We start from the raw sequence: 23164 nt of genomic DNA, 5'->3' as shown, positions 1-23164 counted from the left end.
GCACCTCAGGGCGCCAACATGGCGGCGAAGGCTGCCCGCGCGCGCCACAGCAACCAGTGCCCTCCCTCTTCGCCGTGATTGGCTGCGATGGGAACAGGGGCCGACGACGCGCTCGGTGATTGGCGGTCGGGGTAGTTGGTTTGGCACGCGGCGGGGCCCGCCGGACTGCCTGCTGCGGCGCTGTCGGCTGCCGTGGGCCCTGAGGGCAGTCGCGGCCCGACCCCGGTGGTGGCGGTATGTCTGTGCTCCAGCGTCTTCACCGGCGGCCTCATAGCATCTGCAGTTGCTGTGGTGCTCTGGGCGCCGGCTGGGAGGAAGGAGCACCTCGTCCGTCGAGTAGTTAATTATTTTAAAAAAAAAAAAGGGGGGGGGGGGGAAGGGGAGGTGAAGATGCTGCCTATAAGCAAATACAGAAGGAAAAGTAAATGGCCAGATAGCAGGCCTTAAGGAAAGGAGATGGGGTCAGTGTATATGGTGGATTGCAAAGAGGGCATAAACCTGTAATATTGAGACAGTGCAGAAAAGATAAATAATCACATTGAGGATACATGGTCAGGGAGGAGCTTTGAAGACCAGTAGTGGAGTCTCCTGCTGTGTCTGGTAGTGGTAAGGTTAGGGGTAGAGCAGCATGGTGGAGTAGCTGGATATTGTAAAAACAGGCCAGTGTTTTGCTGTGTTTAAAAGATTTGCTTTTCAAGGAAAAAATGAGTGTAAGTTTTCTATTAATTGTGTGTCTATCTTTTTAATTTTACTCTTTGCCAAGTGATGTAAGTAATCTGTAGTGTTGGCTCAACTAATGAAATGCCTATGTGGTAGAGAATTTGTCACTTTTTTTTTTTTAAAGTCAGACACCATCATGAGTAGAAAGAAAGACTTGGTGGATGACGGTAATGACAAACTTCACAGGAAAATGAAAGCTGTAAGGTATGTGAATTTTGAGATTAGTGGATTTGATATTTTTGAATTCTGACAGTATAATTATTAAGAAATAGTACTGAGGAAATGTAGAAAATAATGTTTGTATTTTGCAGCGCTGCAAGTGAGTCCATTTTTATGTCTTCTATATGTAAAACGTAGTTTGTGGAACATTTTAGTATTTGGTGTAGGTTGAGGGAAAAAGACATTTTAAATGCATCTTGAGATGTCAAATACTGAGATATTAGGCTACCAATGTCATATTGATCTGTATGTATATGTTACAAGTAAGTAAATCATTGTTGATCATTATATTTTTAGCTAAATAACGATAGAATGAATGTGATTAAAATTTATAGTTTGTTAATGCTGGTTCTAGTTAGCTTAAATGCAGCATACCCAAAAGCTCTAGTACCACCTTTATTGATAATGAATTCAGTATTGTGGAGGTAAATTGCTTCTCCGGTTAAACAAAGGTAACAGAATGTTTGCGTGCATGGTGTGCATTTCATTGATTGCACCTTCTTCATAAAGTCATATGGTAAAAGTGGGCAAGCTTAGTTCTAAGAGAGCTGGAAATCAGAATTTGTGTTTGGTTAGTATCCCTAATGATTTTAAATCTCTACTTTTTACTTCTGAAGGCAATGTCTTAAGGTACTAGAAGAGGATTTTATAGAACCATATCAGAGAAACAGCGATTTCTGTCATGCGTTAAAAACAATGAATGGGAAAGGTAAGGCTTTTGGATCTTGGCTTTTATTTTCAGCAATTTTGTGATGTGCAGTATTCACTGTTAATTAATTTTTTATATGGTCTGTTAAAGATGATAGATGGGTTGCCAGATTTGATTAATACATTGTTTATTTATGTTTCCAGTACTTAGCAAGAACAATCAATACCTTTCTCTTCTTCTCCTGCTGTTTTTCTTGACAAAGCTGCTGAGAAGTTTGTTTTAAAAGAAAACTTATTTTTTCTGGAATTTTCTGCTTATCTTTTTTCCAAGAGTTGCAAAATTGTGTTGAGTACATAGTATTTATGGATGCTTTATGAACAATTTTTTTCCTGTACTACAGGTACACATTTTGAATGCATGTTTTCTTCTGCCTTTTTGCCTTCCCTTTCATGTGTTTATCGTGTTCTGAATGTGGCAGCAATGTAATATAGCTAATCATGCAGATAATACCCTAATCATTAAATAAGTTTTTGTAATTCCCAGACAACTTCCACATCTGTTTATCTGGACTTCTATTCCTAGTCTTCAGATTCTGGCATTGCAAAAGTCAATGTCCAAATTCCTGTTGACTTGATGAATACTGCTTAGAGTACTCCGATGATCATGTATTCCTGTTTGTCTTGTCGATTAAGATGTCCTGCAGTTAACAACATTCACAGTCAAGTGTTTCCTGTGTTTGCTTTTGCAGCGATGTGTGATGATGTGAAGGAGGAAGACACTGATTTTTTTGGTTTCTCTTCTACAGAAGTAAGTTGATCTAAAGCTTTTTGTTCAGTAGTCACTGTGGTGGTCTTAAGGTAGTGATAACCACAGGATCCTTTGCATTTTCATTGAAAATGATCCTAAAGCAATCTCGGGTCCTCTCTGAGGTAAGGGCCTGCACTTTATAACCACCTACTCCCTAGCAAATCTTTGCTAGCATTTCTTATTATGCAATATACCTATGTAGTGTGCATCTGGTGTCCAAAGTCTCGTTTTAGAAAGGTTTATTTTTACAGTTCTCATTAGTGCCTCATGTTGCCAGCTCTGTTCCACCCTCTCATCCGCGCATATGTATATGTACAGGGGTTTGTTTTTTTTTTTAAAAAAAAAAATCTTTCCCTGTCAACTCCCAAAGAAAAGGTCTTAAAAGATTATTTTTTAAAAAAAAAAACCAACAACATAATTTTGCATAATTTAAGAATATGTTTCTGCATTTTTTTTTTAAAAAATGCTCTACTTGTCAATCTTTTCTGTGTAATGCTAATGCCATTTGTTTTCCAGAAATATGTATTTGGACAAAAATTAAATGCTTTTCTCTATTTTTAATTTATGCAAAAGATAGGGTGTGGGCATTCTCTTTTTTTTCTCTCGAAATTTAGATTTAGCCTTTATTGCAAAATACAGGTAAGTCAAATTTTTGGATTCAGCCCTGTCATTAAACTTTATTGAAAAAAAAATAAGTTGTAATCAGGTTCAGTAATGTAATATGTTAGAAGTTTTGCATAACAGTGGGAAAAATACGAAGAGCAAACGGGAAATCGGCATTCCTTTTACTAGGAACACTTCACTTACCACGAAGATACACTAATGGCTGCAGAGCTTCAGCCTGGAAGCTGTTTTCTTACACCTCTCAATTCAACAGCCCTTGCTCTGAAGCTTCCTTTCGTTGAAATGGGGGCGGGGTGGGTACTGAAGGTGAAAATGGGCTTACAAAACATTTTTTATTGGGTCTTGGATTTAACCCTCTATTTGAACTTGCTTTACTTTTTTTCCTCTGAATTTAGACCAAAACTGATTTTAAACTCGGACTGTGCAGTGGCAACTCACAAAGGCTAGCAAGGTAAACCTTTCTTAGCTAAACTGGTTTTTATGTGTTTAAATGCCAGACTAGGGGAGGACTTGACCGAGCAAGCATTTCCATCTGTTTTTCTTGGACTGATTTTTTTTTTTTTTTTTTAAATGTGTTCTTTAAACTTTACTAATGTGTTCTCAGTATGGGTGTGTAGTACTATGGGAACCCAACTTGCTTGACACTTGAGTACAAATATTTCGTTGAAAGGCAACAAGAAACAGATCGGTTTGGCTTGAAAATGTTTGGAACTGAAAGGTTTAAGCACTGACTGAACTGAAAGGTAACTCCCTGATAAGGGTTCAGAGGGAGAGAACTGCTGAAATGCCCCCACTACCATTGCTGTGGAGATGCATGTTGATACAGATCAGAATAGGCCCAGATAATTCTTACAGATCTGTTACATAAGGGATCTGTTCTATACAGATCTGTTCTGTAAGGGAGGTATAGGAAGTTTATGTTCTGAGATTGATGCATGTGAGGTACATTGCTAACTTTGCCCAAAGTAAAATAGAAACTTGAGATTTCACGTATGGCTATCAGTCTCTGCATCAGTGCTCTCCAAGTCCTCTCGCAGTCCCTCAGAAACAACAAACAGCACAGGAGGAACAACACAGCACTTCCTTCCTGTAATTAGGCTGGTTTATGCAGACTGTTTTTGTGAGAGTTTTGACAGCTGTTTAGATCCCTGTGTACCTTGCAGAAGAGCAGGTATGGGTGACCATACAACAGAATTTTAAGAGCCTTCCTAACAGGTTGTCAGTAGATGATTTTAGTATAATCTGTCATGTATTCTAAAGACTTTTAACAGCCTAATCAATATCTGATAGCTAAAAGAAGATATTTGGGCAACAAACGAAAAATGAATCCTGGAGTGTTAATAGTCATGCATTTTATTCTCACTGAGCATAAAAATTACTGCCACCTACTAAGGTTTTGTTCAGCCTTGCCAAAATTGTCAGATGAAAAATAATTACTAAAGATGAATTCTGAGATGATGCTAGTAGACAAGAAACCTCATGAAAATGAGGTATCTATAGTATATCACAGTATGAATACTACTGTTTCAAAAATAGGTGTGTTATGTTTTTAATAGATTGTGAAATATTCAAACTGTGTCAAAAGTATTTGTGGGAAGTTTGATACTTTATATAAAATGTGTAGATTTTTTTTTTTCCTTAAAAGTTTTGTTTGCAGGCCCCTCAGTCACAATACTGAAGAGAAAAATGTTCACCCAGTTTCTTCAGGTGGTGGGGTGAAGGATAAACCAGCTGTAGCTCTATCAGCAGACATGGTGCGTTAATACAGCATTTCCTTATATTCTCACTCATTGTTTTTGTATATGCATAGTTAATACTGCACTTAGAACACAAAAACCTTAATAGTTATGCACTATTACTCCATCTTACCATAGAACCAATGTGCAGCTACAGAGTTAATGAGATAACCTGACAAAATGAATGCAGCTCAAACCCAACCAGATCATAGCTGAGGTGTGCTAATGTACTCAGCTGGCTGTGAAACTATGTATTTTGAATTTAGCTTTTCTTAAAGACACCTGAGGCTTTGCAGTATTTGGGTTTGGGGCATTTTTATTTCTTCTTAAATTCCAGACAGCTGCAAAACTCGTGCAACACATCCTTAAAGTGGTCATTCAGGGCAACAAGGTTGTTGGACAAATGTATCTCTCTTGAAAACATTCTGTCAAGTTTTCTAACCTAACCAGGTTTCTGAATGAGGTTCATGAAGTTTTAGGCCCAAGGAACTGATCTCATCTATATTTTAAAATGACAGAATAAACCAGAAATGAATGGTACATTTTGTGCCAGTCCTGTTTTCTGTGGAGATTGTCCTGTACAGTTATCTTGAAAGAAGCGTAGCTTGCAAATGTCTGTCTTGGCTTCTTAGGTAGTTTTGTTACAGTGCCCATTAAAGTTTGAAAATGGTTTTCTTTTCTGAACAGTTTTTTTAAGTGTTTGAAATAATGCTGTATCATGTTACCTTAAATACATTACTGTTGACAGAGTATTAAAGGAATTACCCTGAAGTTATCTTTGAAGTATCTTGAGTTTGAGGCCATGAGTAATATTTTGATGGTAGTCACCTCTTGACGGAATATTTTCTTTTTTTGGAGAAAGTTGTTGAGAATGACCTCATGTGAAAACCTACCTATTGAGATTGCAGTCTAATTGCTACTCTTGTTTCATAATTTTTTTCAGACTCCTTTATTTTGTGGTTAGTGATTACCAGATCTTTGGCAGTAGCATTTCTTACATCACTGAATGACCCTATCCTTGTCTTTTGAGTTTTGGAAGGATTTTTATTACTGCATCATTGATCATAATGAGAACCACAAAGTAGAGAGGGACCAATGTAATTCCATGACATTTTAACCTATTATGTCTCCTTGCATCAGCTCAAAACAGAGTGTCCGTAGTTGTCATAGGAAGTATTCCAAACACAGTCAACATCCAAATCATAATAGGAGGAGGGTTTTCTTCCCTTTTTCTGCTCCTTGGAGGGAGACATAATTATCTGAGATGTTCAGATACATTATTTGGAAGGTTGGTCTGGAGGTGAAGATGACAACAAACATCTTTATTAAACTCCATAATGTGTGTGCCTAGCAGGTGTCTCGCAGATTGTGGGCAGCGCTTCCTTTCACTTACACCAGTGTCTGGTCAGAGGCAGAACTGTTTCAGGTTTTTGAACTCTTAAGCTTTAATTTCTTTATAGTTTGTGTTTCTCCTCCTTAGTACTAGTGAGGAGCCCTTTAGAAATTGGAGATGCTTGCATGTTAGTTAAATTGCCTTTTGCCAAGGTGAACTGGTTGCCTAATAGTGACAGGCTTACCCAGCACCACCCTGACTTTTTGGGGCATCCCAGGTTGATGATGTTCTCATTTTGCTTTTAGCAAAATACCAGCACTCTTAACCAGTACTCTTTAACACTAGCTTTAGTAGTGCCAGTGATAAAAAAAGACTTTTCTGTATGTACATTTGCTTTTATTTTTGTTGGTTTCCCCCAAATTATATTCCTAAATATTTTACTTTTTTTCTAGGCTGCAGTATTCCCATTCTTCAATCTTGCATGTCTTCTTTCCTCTGTATTAGTAACTTTATTTTGCTTTTCCTTCACATACTGTCTTTTCATTTGGTTTTGGTGTGTGTGTGTGCAAATAAATTGCATGTATTTAATAAATTTAGAACCCATGTTTTAGAAATATTACAATGTAAATGTTCTCAGTATTACTAATTCAGGTGAGCTAAGTATTTTGGGTGTCTTTGCAGCTACAGTCACCCACATCAAGTGCCTCTTTGTCAAAATGGCAAATGAGAATAGCCCATCTTGCCTTCTAGTCATACAAGCAACTTTATATTAATTGGCAAATCTTCCCCCAGGAAAGCAAAGCTGTGGAAGATATTGATGCAGCTTTGTACATAGCTATGCGTAATCTCAGCCGCTTATACGAAGCAGACGAGGTGGGTGAAAATAAGTTAAATAAATAATGAAATGTTAAATGCTGTCCTTGACTGAAGTTTTTTTGTTATGAATAGTCACGCATTAACATGCTATTTAAACAAGGTTTTACTCCATTTGTTTTAACATCTCTTTTGTCCTTCAATTGTTTGTGCTATTTCTATGAATATACAGCTTTATAGACTCCAGGCTATAGTCTGGAGTTTACAGACTACAGGAGTAGTCTGTAAAGGAGTACATTAGCCTATGCATAATTTAACATTAATAGGTCAATCCATATATTTAGCAGAACCATATATAAGCCGGTCTTTAAGTACTAAGCTTGTGTTTCCTTGAAACAGGGTCAAGTTCAGCATTTGTTTTTGCTCTAGCAACTATGCCAACTTTTTAGTTTTCACATGCATCTTTCTGGTTTAAAGGTGAAAAAGAAATTTTACAGGCAGCAGAAGTAATAATTTTTAACAGACACAATATGTAAAACATGTAAATTAAGTAATGCATTTTTATGCACAGTACAAAATACAGGAAAAATCCTAAAATGCTGGCTAATGCTGTTTATAGGTTTTGCTGAGTAACTTATGAACTTCTTCAGTGATAACTATTTTATTTAAACTTTAACTTATATTAAAAGTGCTGTGGAAAAGCTTATTTATTTACATTTTACATATATTCTAAGATACCCAGGCATAGAAGTGTTTAATAATCCAAAAGCTTAAAGCAAATTCATTGTAGTAAGTGTGGCATGAAGTGTCCTTAAAACCTGTTTTCCATTCCTTTTATAACTTGTTTTGTTTCAGTGGCCAATATGTCAGTTAAGCAAAGTTACATTAAATACCTAATACATATACTAATAGCATCTTGTAAAAACCTACCATTTCAGCAGCTCTAATGTAATAACTCATGCATACAACTGTGGTCTTCCAACAGCATTTCAACAAAGACCAAGAATCACAAAAGCTGTGTTGCATTACTGAGATTTTTTTCCATAGTCTCTTCACTAAATGTAACTGTAGCAACAAAACTGATGCTTAGCCAGAGGAATAATCTTTATTTTTTCCTTTATGCTCACAATAAGTTTAAAAAACCCAGTAGAAATCTTAGCATGCTAGTTATCTGTGTATGGTGCTATATTTGAATGTCAAGTAAGGAAAGTGAGGCAGTGGGGCTCAAGATCTGAATTTCTTGCCTCATAGACCTCAGTTGACCAGACTGCAATCTGACTAGAAGTTAGGGAAAACAAAGGGATTAATAAACTATAATTGGTTTAAGTGTCACTCTTATGTGGTTTAGTGTCACTCTTTCTGCTGGATAGCTGTTTAACTGTTCATTGCTTCTGTTCTGAATTTTTAAAAAAAATGTGAGAATAATAATAAATGTATGTTTATTCAATACTGAACAAAATAGATGCTGAAATACTTGGAATTGAAAACTAAGCAGGAAGGAGACAAAGTTGTAGAAACTGCAGATAGAATATTTGATGAACTTACTACTCTCCTCTCAAGGTAGTAATCTGGTTTGTGGAATGGTGGGGATGAGTTATTTTTACCAAGAAGTTATTTCTAATTTGGATAAAAGAATTCTAAATAGAATTTCAGTCTTCCTTGTAGCAGTATTTCATAATACCTGTCCTTAATTTTTGCCCTTTCATAGTGATGTCTTAGAACTGGTTTGCATGGTTGGAAAACACAAGCTTATGCAGCCTCTGCTCTTTAAAAAAAAAAAAAAAAAAAAAAACAACTTAGTCTTAATGATGTTCATTTTCTGAAATAGCTCAATTTGAGAGGTTTTTGATACTGCCATTAGTGGATGATCAGTTTAACAGCAAGAATAACTTTTTAAAACATTGACTTTCTTCAAGTTTTCAAGATGATACAAGCCCAAGGACATTTCATTTCTTCATTTTCAAAAATATTTATATCTTCAGATTTAAAGGAGCAAGGGGTGCCAAAGCTTAAGATTCCAGAAGAGCCTCAGAGGCGGATCTGGTATCTTAATAGACTGATTTATAAAATCCAGCTGTTTAGTTTTCAGTTGGATGTGTATGGAAATATCAGGAGGCTTGAATGGGAGAGTGCTTTAAGCATTTAATAAAAAAATGTTTCTCCAAATGAAGTGGCTTTTCAGTGAGAACTCTTTAACTTTTGTGGTTCCTCTGATTTAAGTGGGTTTTCCATGCTTTCCTCTTTTCACTCTTTGAGGAAAATTTATATTTCTGTGTGAGATGTATCTATTGTGTATTGTGGTATAACTGGTAATTGTGTGTTATAGTTGAAGTCTGAATCTGTATGGCTGAGTGCTTATTAATTTCTGAAGAGTAATGTTTTAATACAGGAAAAGGAAGCTGTGTGCAGAATTGGTGAAGAGCATCAACAACTACAGTGCTGGTATTGCAAAAGCTAAGGAAGTCATTGAAGAGAAGAAAAAGTGCTTGATTGGTGCCATTGGGATTGCAAATGAATTAATAGTTACGCCTTCTATAAGAAGGCGTGATCTCACTCAGGTAGTTACATTCTTGCACTGTGAAATAATTTTTAATGAATATATTCAAATTTGGATTGAAAGTTTCTGTGATCCATCTTTCAGTTTGCTGGTTTCAATATTGAGATTTTTGCAGTAATGTGTTCTTACCCCACCTCTACACACACACACACACAGAGTTTATATTTGGTCTTTGTCACAAATTAGGATCTGGTGACTGACATGAAAAAAAAAAAAAGGATGGTCCTTGCCTTGAAGAGCTTGCTATCTAAAATAGCAAATGGATGGGGAGGACAGGAAAACTGTGACACAGTACTGATCAGTGAAAAGGCATGTTTTCAGCACTTTAGAAGTCTCTCAAGATTTTTCTGCGCCAGGGCTCTCCAACCTTCTCACTGAACTACTCCAGAATTAATAGCCATGCCCTCCTGATCCTCTTGGTCCTAGGTCTTTACTTCCATTCTTCTTCCCCATCATATCTGCTGTTCATAGAAACTCACACTACTTGCTGTGCTATATCAGACCAAAGGTCCATCCTGTGAAGTTTCCTGTCTCTGACAACAGAGAGAAAAAGATGCTTGGAGGAAGAATCTAAGAACCTGGGACAGGAGGTGGAAGGTTAAGGATTTTATAATCGGTAGGATACATCAGAGTCATCACACTGATAAACATTATCTCATTGTCTCATAAGCTTGTGTAACACTTCCTTGAATGTTTTCATAATGCTTGTGGCAGTGTGTATGTGTGTGTGCACATGTACATTATGTATCCATATTCAGTGGCAGTGAGTTCCACATTTTAATATTTAAAATGAGGTGTATATAAAACAGCTCTCTGTTCTTTCTAAATGTGCTACCCAGTGACTTCATTTGGAGCCTTTGCAGTCCTTATTTTGAGAAAAATAATAAATAGCTGGTCTCGTCACTCTTAGAAGTAATGTGATTTTTAGACTGTCATGTTCCCTTCATCCAGTTGTCATTTTCCATATGAAGAAACTTAGTCTTTCTCATCTGACCCAGAAAAGAAGTCTAATCCCTCCTTGTTTCTGTCATTTGCCTCCATGTTGCCCAGTGTGACTTTTGGGAGCTGGTACCCACCCCTCTCCTCCCATAGGCCTAACTTCTTACTTAGAAGTCACCTTGTCAGTAGGTATTCAAACAAAAGGAAAATCTGAATCCTTCGTATGATTACATGCTAACATTACAATATCCCCAAACATTAAGTCTTAGCAGTGTAAGAAGACATCGTTGAGAATTGGCTATTGGTTGATAGTGAGTAAACTCTTGGTGTTTTTTCTGTAAAATTAATGTCATACTCTGGCTTTCTTATGTTGTAGGTGCCTGTATAATCTGCTTTTAGTATAACAGAAGCTAAGACTGTACTTCTTAATTTCAGGTTATTTATAATTTAAAGTTGCCAGTTGAGGCTGAGCTCTCAAGAGTGAATAGTTTGAAGGAAGAATTATCTTCAAGGTAAATGACTGGAGCAGGAGGTAGATGAATGCACTGGTTATCTTAATTACAAAAACTGTTCGCATAGTAGTTAAACAGCGGAAATTGAGCTGCTTTGCTTGCATTTTACTGAAAAACTACTAGTTCAGATGTATATAAATTTATCACTAATGATGTGCAGTAGCCTTCATCTGAGGCATCAGGGAGAAAGCAGAGTTTGCTGCTATGTAAACAAATATATATGCACTTAAGAAATTCCTGACAGACTTCTGCCACTTATAAACTTCCTCTCCTTCCAAGTAGAAATAAACTGGGGAAATAATGGCTTAATTATTTTTTTAAATAAATGAATCAGTTTCTCCCTTTCAGGAAGGACATAAATGCTTTTTGGGGCACTGATGTCTAAGAAGAAATTTGTGGAAAATCCCAGTTACCACGTTACCTTCATTGGAAATGACAAATATGATTTCTATACCAGAAATGAGTATGAAAATGTGTCATAGCTGTGGTACAGCTGACCTTGTGCAGCCTCGTCATAAGGCTGGTCAGAGTACTGTAATCCTACTGTATAAAGGCTACATTCAGGAACAATGAAGGAGAGACAGAACAGAGATGGTGTTAGACTGGAACATCTTGGGGATTTCATTCTATTTCAGGACATGGAGCCAGTCTGGGGGATAGAGTGGCTGTGTGCCATCAGATTCTGACTGGCACAGAGTTGGTTACTTGCAAGCAAAATGTGAAAAAATGCCATAGAATCATAGCATCAGTTAGGTTAGAAAAGACCCAGTCCAACTGTTAACCTAACACTACCAAGTCCACCACTAAACCACGTCCCTAAGTGCCAAGTCTACATGTCTTTTAAATTGCAGAATCATAGAGTGGTTTGGGTTGGAAGGGACCTTTAAAGGTCATCTAGTCCAACACACCCCACCCCCCCCACCCCTGCAATGAGCAGGGACATCTTTGACTAGATCAGATTGCTCAGAGCCCTGTCCAACCTGACCTTGAATATTTCCAGGGATGGGGCATCTACCACCTCTCTGGACGGCCTCTTCCAGTGTTTCACCACCCTCATTGTAAAAAATTTCTTCCTTCTATCTACTCTGAATCTACCCTCTTTTAGTTTAAAACCATTACCCCTTGTCCTGTCACTACAGGCCTTACTAAAAATTCTGTCCCCATCTTAGTATCCCCCTTTAAGTACTGAAAGACTGCAATAAGGTCTCCCTGGACCCTTCTTCAGACTAAACAACCCCAACTGTCTCAGCCAGATGCCTCCAGGGATGGTGACTCAACCACTTCCCTGGGCAGCCTGCTCCAGAGCTTGACAAAAATTATGACTCCTCCTGTCATAAATTAGTTGAGTCATTAGAATATGGATAAAGGAATCTTTAAATAAAATCATCTTTTAGTAAACTTAGTGACTTGGTAGGTATGGCCCATTTTGAAGAGAATGTTAGCGGTGAATGAGAATTTCAGAGAAGCCTATTTAAAAGCACAATGGCAAACTCTCCCAACCTAAAAGAAAGCTGAAACATGAACAAATCTGTTTGCATTGGAAGACCTATTAAGAACTTGAACAAAACAAGGGAAAAAGATGTGGTGAAGGATGAGTATAAAGGCCTCACATGCTGGTACCGCTGAAATAACATGAAAGGTAAAAAAATCACGAGGAGGTGCATAGGAGTTGAGACACATTCTGTAAACATAAAATACTGTAGACCAAAAGGTAGATGCTTTCCTGAAAGGTTAAGGGGGGAGAAGAAAAGATGGGCTGTTCAATTCTGCTTACACTTCAGTTTTCACAGTGTTCATTGTAAATGAACAGCAGAGCTAAGGATTTGATTGAATTCAGTTATATTTACAGTTCTTTTAGCCTGACTTAAAAGTACTTAAAGTATTTTGCTGGCTTTCATCAGTAAAGGATATTGTTGTTCATTGGTGTAACAATAAACAGAACAAAAAGAACATACAGTTTTAGTGTTCTTCAGCACTGTTGGAGAATTCTTTTTCTTTGTGCAGTATTAATTTACTGAACTAAACTGGGTGTAGGTGTGAAAACTCAGTGAATGTTGGAATACTCTGTCCGGAAGAGAGAGAGAAAGTGAAAGGCAAGGGATTTTTTTAAGTGTGAATGTGAAGATAAATCAGCAACCAAATCTATTAATAGGAGTGGAAAAATGAAACTGGAGTAGGTGATTAATCTCCATTAATGTTGTGCTGAAAAATACTGCGTATCTCAAACTGTCAGTGATTTAGGTATTCATGTCACCTTCTGTAATGTTTCTTCTCTCGATTCTTCCTAAATACTGATGAAATTACAGCTTTCTTTAAAAATTTGGGCAAGATTGAATGGGGAACAACAGGGCAGTTTGTGTTTGTTTAGTAAAGAGGATAGGGACAGTAACTTACCCATGCTTCTAATGGTTAAATATTTATTGGAGATTAAATTTCAAAATAAAAATGTATCTGTATATGCTTATGGGTTTCTAAGAGTATAACAGAACAAAACTTCAGATGCTGATATTTCAATCAGTGTTCCAGTTAATCAAGCTAGTATTTCGGTTTTGGTATTTAAGTTTTACTTGTGTTTCACCCAACTATGTTTCTCTGTATCACTTAAGTTATCAATATTTGTGTGCTTTTCAGCTTTTTCTGGCATTTAATGATACAATCATAGAATCATTTAGGTTGGAAAAGACCCTTAAGGTCATCGAGTCCAACTGTAAACATAACACTGCGAAGTCCACCACTAAACCATGTCCCTAAGCACCATGTCTACGCGCTCTTAGTATGCGTAATAATTGTTTGTCGTTTCAGCGTATGAAAATTACTTCATGTAAGTGTAAATAAATCTCTAAAATCAACAGCAAATACTGAAATGTGTATTTCCACTTCACAGTCTTAAATACTGATTGCGTCAAATGCCAAAAGAAATTACTTAACATGAAGTTCAACCAGAAGAAAACTTTTATTTTTAAAAGCACAATTGCTTTTATTAATCCACTTTATTTATTTTTCCCTGCAATCTTTGACAAAAACTTGAGATAATGGGATGGAGTTGCTGTTAGGGCCGTTATAGTTAGCACTGGTTATGTTAAAAAAGGCTTATTGCATACTGTAATATTTGATACTGTAATAATCCCTGATTACAGGGAAGAGTAACTGTTAGTACAAAAGCATCTGACATGCCTTTTGTTTTTAATATGAACTATCTATCACATTATTAACTTTTTTATTTTCAAATAGTTTGTACCTGTGGTCTCTGATCATTTAAGCAGGGATAGCTCATGTACTGAGCTGTGCCCAAGACCCCAGAATATGTGCCATTTCTGTGCCAGTCCTTTTTAGGTTTCAGAAATCATGTTACTGTTTTTGTTGTCTTGGGCAAAACATAACACAGTTTAATTCAACCAGCTCTTATGAGGTGTTTTCTTAACATAGTGATAAGTTGTTAATAAAACCTCTGCTTTGACTCGTGCTTTTATGAAAACAGACTGAATTATATTTGTCTCCAAATAGATGTTTTCCCAAATACAATGAAGATAATGGACAACACACCCTTATCCTTGACGACAAAGAAGAAATGCGGGGCTGCAGTACTCAATCATGTGTAGAGAATAGGTTTCCATCACTTAGCAGAGAAAGTAAAGTAAAGGCTCTTGCAAATAAACTCTGTGTTCACAAAGAAGTGAAAAATGCTCAAGTACAAGAAACATTTCCTATGATACATCCCCAGAGTATTCCTGCTCTACCCAAGTCTACATCCAGCCCTGATGTCATAATAGAAGAAATATTTGAAGATGACCTGAAAAGTAAGTTTCATAATAGCTGATGCTTTCAATGTTCCATTTTCAAGCATGATGTTATATATGTGTTTTATATTATTTTGTGCGTTTGTAGTTACACTCAGCTCATATGAATTCTTTAATGATGTCCGTATTTCATTTTATCTTGCTATAATTTCTTCTTTGTTCTCCTTCAGCTTAGCTTAGTGAAAACTTTCTCACAAGTTCTGTCAAAGAGGGGTCATAAGTTCCTGTGTCTTCCTGGATGATTCTCTTTGACTCTTGGTTATTACAGTCCTCTTCAGAGTTTCTGACATTGGCTCCTGGAGAATGCTTTTCTGGCAGTTCCCTAGGCTTCCTGAATCTTTTCTCAGGGCATTGTCCTACATTAACTGGCAATAAGAATTAGGTTCCTTGCCTTGTCAGATTTCTCCTGGACTGTATGAGTAAGAGTGTAGCTAACGGGTCCAGGAAGTGAGCCGTTAGGCTCTTGTGAGGCTGAATCTGGAGCACTGTGTCCAGTTTTGGACCCTGCAGTACTGAAAGTCATACTGGAACGAGTATGTTAAGCAGTGAGAGCAGACACTGGAGTTTTTTGGAGAGTTGGACATATACATTAACATTCCAGTTGGGATCGGGAGTGTACTAGGAAGCAGATCTCCTGACTCTGCCTAGTTAGCATGTATTAGCTTACATGTAAGAGCAGACTTGGGACACATGAATTGATTTCCTTCCAGTTAAAACTAGTCTGGAAGGTGCTTGTGCTGCAGATGTCATTCTTAGCACCAGGGGTTCTGCTCTGCAAAAACACTCCCTGGTTGGCTTTCCTTGCTAATGTAAAGACTGTACCATCTTTCAAGATTTCCAATAAATCTGCTTAGTTGGAAGATGCAATACAGGAAGTCCCAAGAAACTTTCAGAAGCTCAGCATTGGCAATGTTTCTCAACACCTGGCAGGTACTTGACGTGATAGCCGTGCTTGCTGTGAACAGTGGGACCCATTTCTTAAGTCAGTAGTTTATATACTGAATTTTGAACTGTTGTCTTGTTCTCCCTCCATCTGTGGTTTTCTGAATTATGAGTGAACAGATAAATGAACAAAGTAATTTGAGGAAATAAGTTACTTTGTTTAAAAATTCTGTAGGCACAGTTCGTGCAGTGCTTTGAGCTTTGTTCATTGTTGAGTGTAAATGGTAATAAAAGTTTAAGAGTAGAGATTGAAGTATTGGGAAAGAGAGGAACTGGCCTAAGAAGTTGACAGAGGAAGAAGCACTGCTGCAAAAAGATGTGCACAAAATAATACCAGCAAAGAAAAAAGATTAAGGAAATTGCATTGTTTCATTTGATTTGGGTTTTTTTGTTTGGGGTTTTTCCTTTGTTTTTTTAATATTTTATTTTTTTTAAACTGAGAGTCATATAAATGCACTTTCCCCTGACATTTCCTGTCCAATAACTTGTGAATTAACTGGCTGCTCTTAATGAGACTTCACAGAATGTTGGGGAATTTGAGCAGTTTAAGTCCATAACAAATTCTGTGGAAATAAGTAGTTAGCAGAGAAATTCTTCTAATGCCCGTAGTGAAGTTAGTGTAGTGTGTGCTCACCCTTTATTAGATATCAAAGATTTCACATGGAGAGAAAAAAAACCTCACAACTATCACAGTTGTGTGATGTTTGAACCTTAGCAGACACTTGAGCATCTCTCACATACACACAAGGAGAACAAAGAGATGAAATGATCACAGAGTTACCTGGTGGGATGGTTTTTATCAGTAATATGCTAAAATACGTATTTTGTGCCATACTGGATCTTTTTGGATTATGAGAAGCATAATTTGAAGTTTGATATAACGAGTTTTTCTTTTTTTCTGCTGATAGGCTTAGTTATCAACTAATATTTGATAATTTTTTCAAATCCTTTTCAGGCAGCTGTGGTTTGTTGGGATTTTTTTGTTTGCATTTAGTTTAAGGAACATTCTCAAACAGCTTAAAGACATCTCTTCTGGATCCATCTGGCTCTAGTAATCCAGAACTCGCCCAGCTCCTGTTACTGTTTTTGGCTGGAGGTATCAGCCTCTGCTGATCTAGTGAAGTGACTGTTAATACATGCTTTTCTTGGTCTACTTAAGACAAGCTAGCTGACTCATTCCATCATTGGAGATGGTGACCAGGGATGATCCAGAAGAGTTAGTGTACCTATAGGTGGAATCTTTCAAGTCATTCAGACTTCTTACTCAAATGCCATCTCTTCCACTAGAAATGCCCAAGAGTAATCTTGCATCTGTTCCGGATGCTGCATTTCATAAACTTCCAAGCACAGTCCTGCTTACGTGCTCGTAATGTTTCAAATGCCAGATTCTTTGCACCATCAGTGAGTTGTAGTTCAGAGATGGGCACAGAGATGGCAGTGCTCTAGGATGCTGCAAATCTGTCTGCTGTACCCTGATCAATCATGCAGGTGTCACTGGATCTAGGTGATGCTATCCACTCTTTGCAGGGAGTTTTGTGGTTTAAAATACTCTTGTAGGAATTGAGTTGCTGGCCTTCTAAAATCTTCTGACCCATCCACCACCTTTGGTGAGTAGCTTCAGAAAGCAAAACCTGCATTTTGGATCCCAAATCAAGGGAGATACCTGCATTTGAATGCTTAATCAGAAGTACTGTCTTATATAGGGTCATCTCTTGGCTAGCTTTAGGCCATTCTTTGATCTTCATGCATTATCTCTGAATAGTTATACAGAAGTGCTTAGCATAAATGTAGGAGTCTTAATCTCTGCTTTTTAGAAGCTTCCTATTTCTCTGTTAAATAGGGAATACAAACTCTGAATGACCTGCTTAAAATCAGGTTATCCCTTTGTAAGCAGCGAGACAGCCTTTTGTTTTGCAGGGAGGCATAAGGGAGGTAGTTCAAAAGAGCAGATTTAATCAGAAAGCAAACGTGGTAACTAGTTTGAAACAAGTGTGAGCAGACTTACTAGGTTAAAAGCTATTTGAAGTAATGTTACCATGATTAGCACAACTTAATCACATGTCTAGTAATACCTGTGGAGCGAAGAGTGTTTGGTAATCTGTTTTGTGTCTTTCTCAGGTTTGCCAGAACTAGTGTTTGTAAGCTGTGTTATAAATCCATGCCACTTCTATGTTCGGAGATACTCACAGAAGAAAGCAGCGGGGATTTTGGAGGAGAAATTGACAAACTTCTGTTGTAATAAGAGTTCATATCTCTTACCTTCAGATGTTTTGGAACTAGGTAAATTATTAATTTCTGAAGATCTACTTTAGCTTAAAATACTATCTTGCAGTATGTCTTCCTTAGTATATTCTTTTTTTTTTTTCCTCCTCCCCTCTGCCTCCTTTACATAGTAAAGCACTCCTTATATGTTCCGGAATCTATAATTAATGCTTTTTGGGAAAAATTGTACACGTTGTTCAGTAAAGTAGTCTTTTATTAAATCATGTAAACAAAAACAGTAGAAGTAAAAAAGGCTGCAGTTCTTCTCAACCTCAAGAGATTGAGTGCTTAGAGTAACCAGCAGTTGAATCACCTGACTACAAACTTAATGTTTTCCAGCATCAGGTGATAATTGTTAACTGGTAGTTTTTTCAGTGTAGTGATTTTAATGACTAGCCTAGTTCTTTCATTATTTCAGTAAATCAGCTTTCTCTCATGCAGATAAATTCCCTTCGAGTGGATAGATGATCTTTTTTAAAGTGTGTTAACTGGATAGAAACCATTCTGGAAGTGAAAATGAAAGACAAGAATACATAGCTAAATCATGAAAAATATTTTCTAGCCCACATGTTGACAATGTTACTTCTAGAAGGTGTTTAGAAAACTGATGAAAAGTATGTAATAGCCCTCAACTTCAGTGGTTTTTTGCCACTTTACTAAGAGGTACATAAAGTTTGACAGAAAATTACTTCTTAATACAAGCCAAACACCTCGTAGCCTTACAGACACTGTGTAAATGTATGTGGGGAGAAAACAACTGGCGGCTATTGACACATGAGTTTTAATGTCTTTGTGTCTATTTTAGCAGTAGCACTTTTACTACCTGTGTGGAAGATAGGCAACAATGAAACATTATGCAGAACTGTAATAATACTTCCAGTGTTAAATATCTACAGATACTTAGTCTACTCTTTTTTTTTTTTATTTCCTTCCATATAGGTGCTAGAACTTTTATTAAGAGTGAGGAAAATGGAATGTGGTGCCGTGGAACTATCACTGGACTAATTCCCCTGAAGAGTAAAAATGAGAGGAAGCCTTGTGGTCCAATAAGATACAGAGTTTGTGATACTGCACTGCTGGAAGTATTCCTGATTGATTTTGGGAGCTCTGTAGTTATAATTTTCTCAGGGTATGTATATAGAGAGAGGTTTTTGTCTGCAATTAATTGTCCTTGACTTGTTGTTACTCAAGAGGATCTCTGCTAAGAAACAGGTCCTCCATCAGCTTCACTCAAGCAGATAACCAGATATCCAGATGACAGTAATAGTATGTACGTGCCTATTTCCCACAGGAAAAGTGGCAGTGTATGTAAGTTAACAAGTGTACAAGTCTTCACACATTAAAATATTTAACTTTGACTTGCATTGAAAAAGAGAGTATGTGAGTCCTCAATGTTTAAAAAAGAAATGCATTTCATTGAGACTTTCTGGTTTTGTTTCAGTGACATGACATTATGCCAATTATTGCAATGATGATCTTTATTTGAAGTCTGGGATTTTTTGGTGTCGGGTTTTTATTTTCTTTTCTTCTAAGCTAGTACTGCTTTTATTCCTGTTGACAATAGGTACGTTCCTGCTGAAAGGCGTGAACCTGCTGCTTTGGAGACTATTGAAACAGATGACATTTCTTTGTTTGTAAGGAAGCCTGATCAGCATATTGAGGCAGAACTTGCAGCTGTTCCTCCTTTAGCAGTACAGTGTTCATTGAAGGATGTTGTTCCCAAAAATGCAGTAAGTAAAAGCTCTTTGTACTATTTCAGGAGATTTTTTTCTTCCTAAGATTTATATTAAGGAACTTAAATACGTAATCTACAATGATCTTATTCCAATCTAAACACAGGGAAACTTGAGAGGAGTACAGGGTATATTTTATTTTTTAAAAAAGGTTAAATCATCTCTTGTGAAAAGATGGGTTGCATTGCTTTCATTGGAAAGGAAACGAGCTTATAGCAGTCTGTCTTAAAAAGCCTCTGGGTTTCCAAATACGTATTTCAGGTTTAAGTCTCACTACTCTTACCTAAGACATGTTCTTTGTCAAATTTTAAAACAAATAACAGAACTGATACTCATATTTCATGGCTGTCTGATAACTTTATGCAAGTAGTAACTTTCAAAAATAATCCAAACATAGAAGAAATGCCGTCAGTGTTTTTAAGAGAATCTTTTCAGGGATTGCCCTTCGTTACGTAAAGTTTTTGCCACGTACTGAAAAGTGTTATTTGTTCTCTTTCAGTATAACAACAAATAAAGTAGTCAACCTTTATTCCCTTAGAAAAAGGACATGTATTGCAGCATTATTTTCTTCAGTATTCGCTTACTTATTAGACTTTATTTTTGCCACATTCACATGGGTATGAACTATGTCCAGTGCAGCTGTGCATTTCTGACAGTATAACTGCTGGTTGGTTTGGGGTTTTCTTATCAGTCTGATGTTGTCTGAAATAACTTTAAATAGGAAAGATCTGGAACAGTTTTAACAGGTGTGGGTAAAATGCCTTCCTTATATGCACTTTCAATTTTTTCACACCTAAAAAGCACAATTTGCAGTGTCAAAAGAGAAATGCATTAACTTGATCCAAGAGAAATAAATTCAGACAGGCCTTTTCAAGGTAGATAAAACTTTAGGAGGGATGTTGTGGAGAGGAGGAATATGTAAATTGACCAAACTATGTTGTACATTTGTATACAGACAGAAAAAGATAAGAATTAAACTTTTGAACGAATTGGGAGAGCAGAAAGGCAAGTCATGGGATGAAACAACGTATGACAGTTCTGATTTATCAGAACAATCAAGAGAGGTGAAATCTTCCATCTTTAAAAGAAACATGGTGGAAACTGCAGTCCTTTTAGTCTGACTCAGTTTTATACAGTTAAAAACACTTCTGTAAATCCATCCTAGAAGACTACTGTTTAGTGCTGTCCTGGCTATGGACTAGACAGTCTAACAGTTTGTTCAGTATTTCATCCCTTCAGATGCATCTGCTCCGTTTCTTGCTTTTAATTTTTTTAATTACTATTTCTATTTTTCTTTTAATATTGACATCTTCAGTAACTTTTTCTTTCTTCCTAAAATAGAGTGAAGGTTGGGGAGAGGAAGCAAAGACAACATTTTTACGAATGGTAAATAATAAAGTTGTTTCAATGACCATATTTAGAGAACAGAATGGTGTTCTGATTGTGGATTTGAAGAAACCTCCGTTTAGTAAAGCGAATGATAACATGCCAGTGTCTGTCAAGGATGCGTTAGTTTATTTAGACTTGGCAAGGTATGTGTTTTCCTTTAGTTTATGCTCTTATGCCATAAATGATAACATGTTGTTATAAAGTGAAGTTTATCAAGCAAACTGTTTTTGCAGTGTTTGATATTTTAATGTGTGATGCATTAATCTTCATCAATATCTGTTGATTTCCTTTTTTCACCTTCATTAATAAGCGCTGTGGCATATTCATTTGCACTGCTCAGGGCTTTATTTCAATAATGAACTTTATTTTAGGAAATGACAAAATTTAAATTTCTGTACAAGTTTTAATAACAAGGCAGTGAAAGGAGAAGCCCCTAGGTGTCTACTCCAGACAGAAAAACATACAGAAATTAGCCTTGTGCATGTTTGATTTGGCTAGTAGGCAGTGACAGGCTAGTCAGCACATCTGAACCAGCCACGTGATGTGATGCATATAGCACAACAAACAGGAGAAACAATGATGGGGCATAAGGGGGAGCTTGATGTTAGCATGAGGACAGAGGAGAGCTGCATTGGGGGGACCAGTGGAAGAGGCAGAAGAAAGAGAAGAATTTTTGGTGTTTGGGTACAGGGGTATGGCATGCAAATCTGTGGGAAATTACAGTTCATCTTGCTGCACTCAGAGAAAGGTCTTTGTTTATATTTGAGAATAATTGCGGTGAGAACAGTGGGAGATAATTTTTTACTGCATCTGTATTCATCAGGTAATTGCTTTTTCTCATAAGTGAGGAAAAGGAAATCTGAGATAATGGTTTTGTCAGTGTAGTGGATTCTAGGCTTTAACTTTATTTTTTTAAATTATTTAAATGTATGCTACTGCATTCCAAATAGCAAAATCTTTTTAGGAGCCAGCTGCCGTATATCATTCTTTGTACGCTACATTTGTGATGGGAGAAGCATTAGACAGAATTGGCTGCAAGAAGGAGGGCTCAAGCTATTTATACAGACATGAATCAAGTTATTTTTATAAGACCATTTTGTGGCTTTTATGGGAAGATTGACATTTGAATATAAAAGGGCTCCCTGTCAGTTTTGACTGAATTTATTCAAAATTTCATTTTGTTTACCTTAGGTTTAGATTGCAGCTTCCCAGTCAGCTAGAAAATAACACCATCTTGCAGTATAGTCCACCTGAGATTCCACAAGAAAGAGAAGTCGTCTCTGTCACAGTTTGTCACATTAATAGTCCAAGTGATTTCTATCTCCAATTGGTAAGTTTAGAAATAAGGTCTATTTAAATAAAACTCTGAACAAACATTTTAATGCTGAGCTACATGTAGTCCACATTAAATAAGATACAATTTCGACTAACTTCTGTTACTTCTTACCAGTTTTAGTATTCCTAGAATTAATAGATGAGAGTAATTCCTACAATTCTAGATTAATCCAGGAATTTTAGATTCTAGATTAATTGCAGAAATTCTTAGAATTCCAGAAAGTTAACATTTTTTGTCAGTTCTGTTACATGGTTGATTCCTATGTGGGTGTGTAGTGTTTTACTGTTTAGAGTGGTGATTGAACAGGGCAATATTCAACAATTGCTAGGCTCTTTAATTCATTCTACATATTCATAATCACTGTTAAATTTGGAGGGGGAAGACTAGGAAACATTACTAGAAAAAAATGTCCCTTAAAAGAGCAATAATACTGTGGGGTTTTTTTTTAAAAAAAAAGAACATCTGGTGTGTATGTGTGGTTTGGTTTTCTTATTTTAGAGAGAGAGCCTGGTTTCTTCAGCTCTTGCAAAGAAAACTCAGGAGGTATATCAACATGAGTATGGGAAAAACTTGGAAGTTGTCTGCCCAGTTGAAGGTCAAGCCTGTATTGCAAAACAGGAAGATGGGAATTGGTACAGAGCACAGATTATAGGTGAAGTATTGAGTCTTTCCCTCTAATGCTAGGCTGCAAAATCAGATGTGGTACAAGATCAGAGTCACACACTGGATATGAATAGTAACAAACAGCCATTATTTTTACTAGGCATTCTTATACTAACAGGTAGGTTCATAAAGT

The 23164-nt window shown here is 36.8% G+C and overlaps 1 protein-coding gene across 1 annotated transcript in view; it reads left to right on the top strand.

Moving 5' to 3' along the window:
• Window positions 1-856: 856 nt before the first annotated feature.
• Window positions 857-23164, top strand: part of RNF17 (ring finger protein 17) — a 51660-nt gene continuing 29352 nt past the window's right edge. Inside the window, 17 exon segments of the mRNA XM_074816990.1 lie at window positions 857-924; window positions 1557-1648; window positions 2337-2395; window positions 3415-3470; window positions 4677-4773; window positions 6881-6961; window positions 8364-8461; window positions 9291-9459; window positions 10833-10909; window positions 13151-13260; window positions 14431-14706; window positions 17767-17928; window positions 18850-19039; window positions 19475-19640; window positions 20985-21175; window positions 22224-22362; window positions 22867-23020. Coding sequence (XP_074673091.1) covers window positions 857-924; window positions 1557-1648; window positions 2337-2395; window positions 3415-3470; window positions 4677-4773; window positions 6881-6961; window positions 8364-8461; window positions 9291-9459; window positions 10833-10909; window positions 13151-13260; window positions 14431-14706; window positions 17767-17928; window positions 18850-19039; window positions 19475-19640; window positions 20985-21175; window positions 22224-22362; window positions 22867-23020 — 2185 coding nt within the window.

This window comes from Strix aluco, chromosome 2 (assembly GCF_031877795.1).
Source record: "Strix aluco isolate bStrAlu1 chromosome 2, bStrAlu1.hap1, whole genome shotgun sequence".
Taxonomy (NCBI): domain Eukaryota; kingdom Metazoa; phylum Chordata; class Aves; order Strigiformes; family Strigidae; genus Strix; species Strix aluco.
Note: the sequence above shows the minus strand (reverse complement) of the source record. Positions and strands in the feature narration are given on the sequence as shown.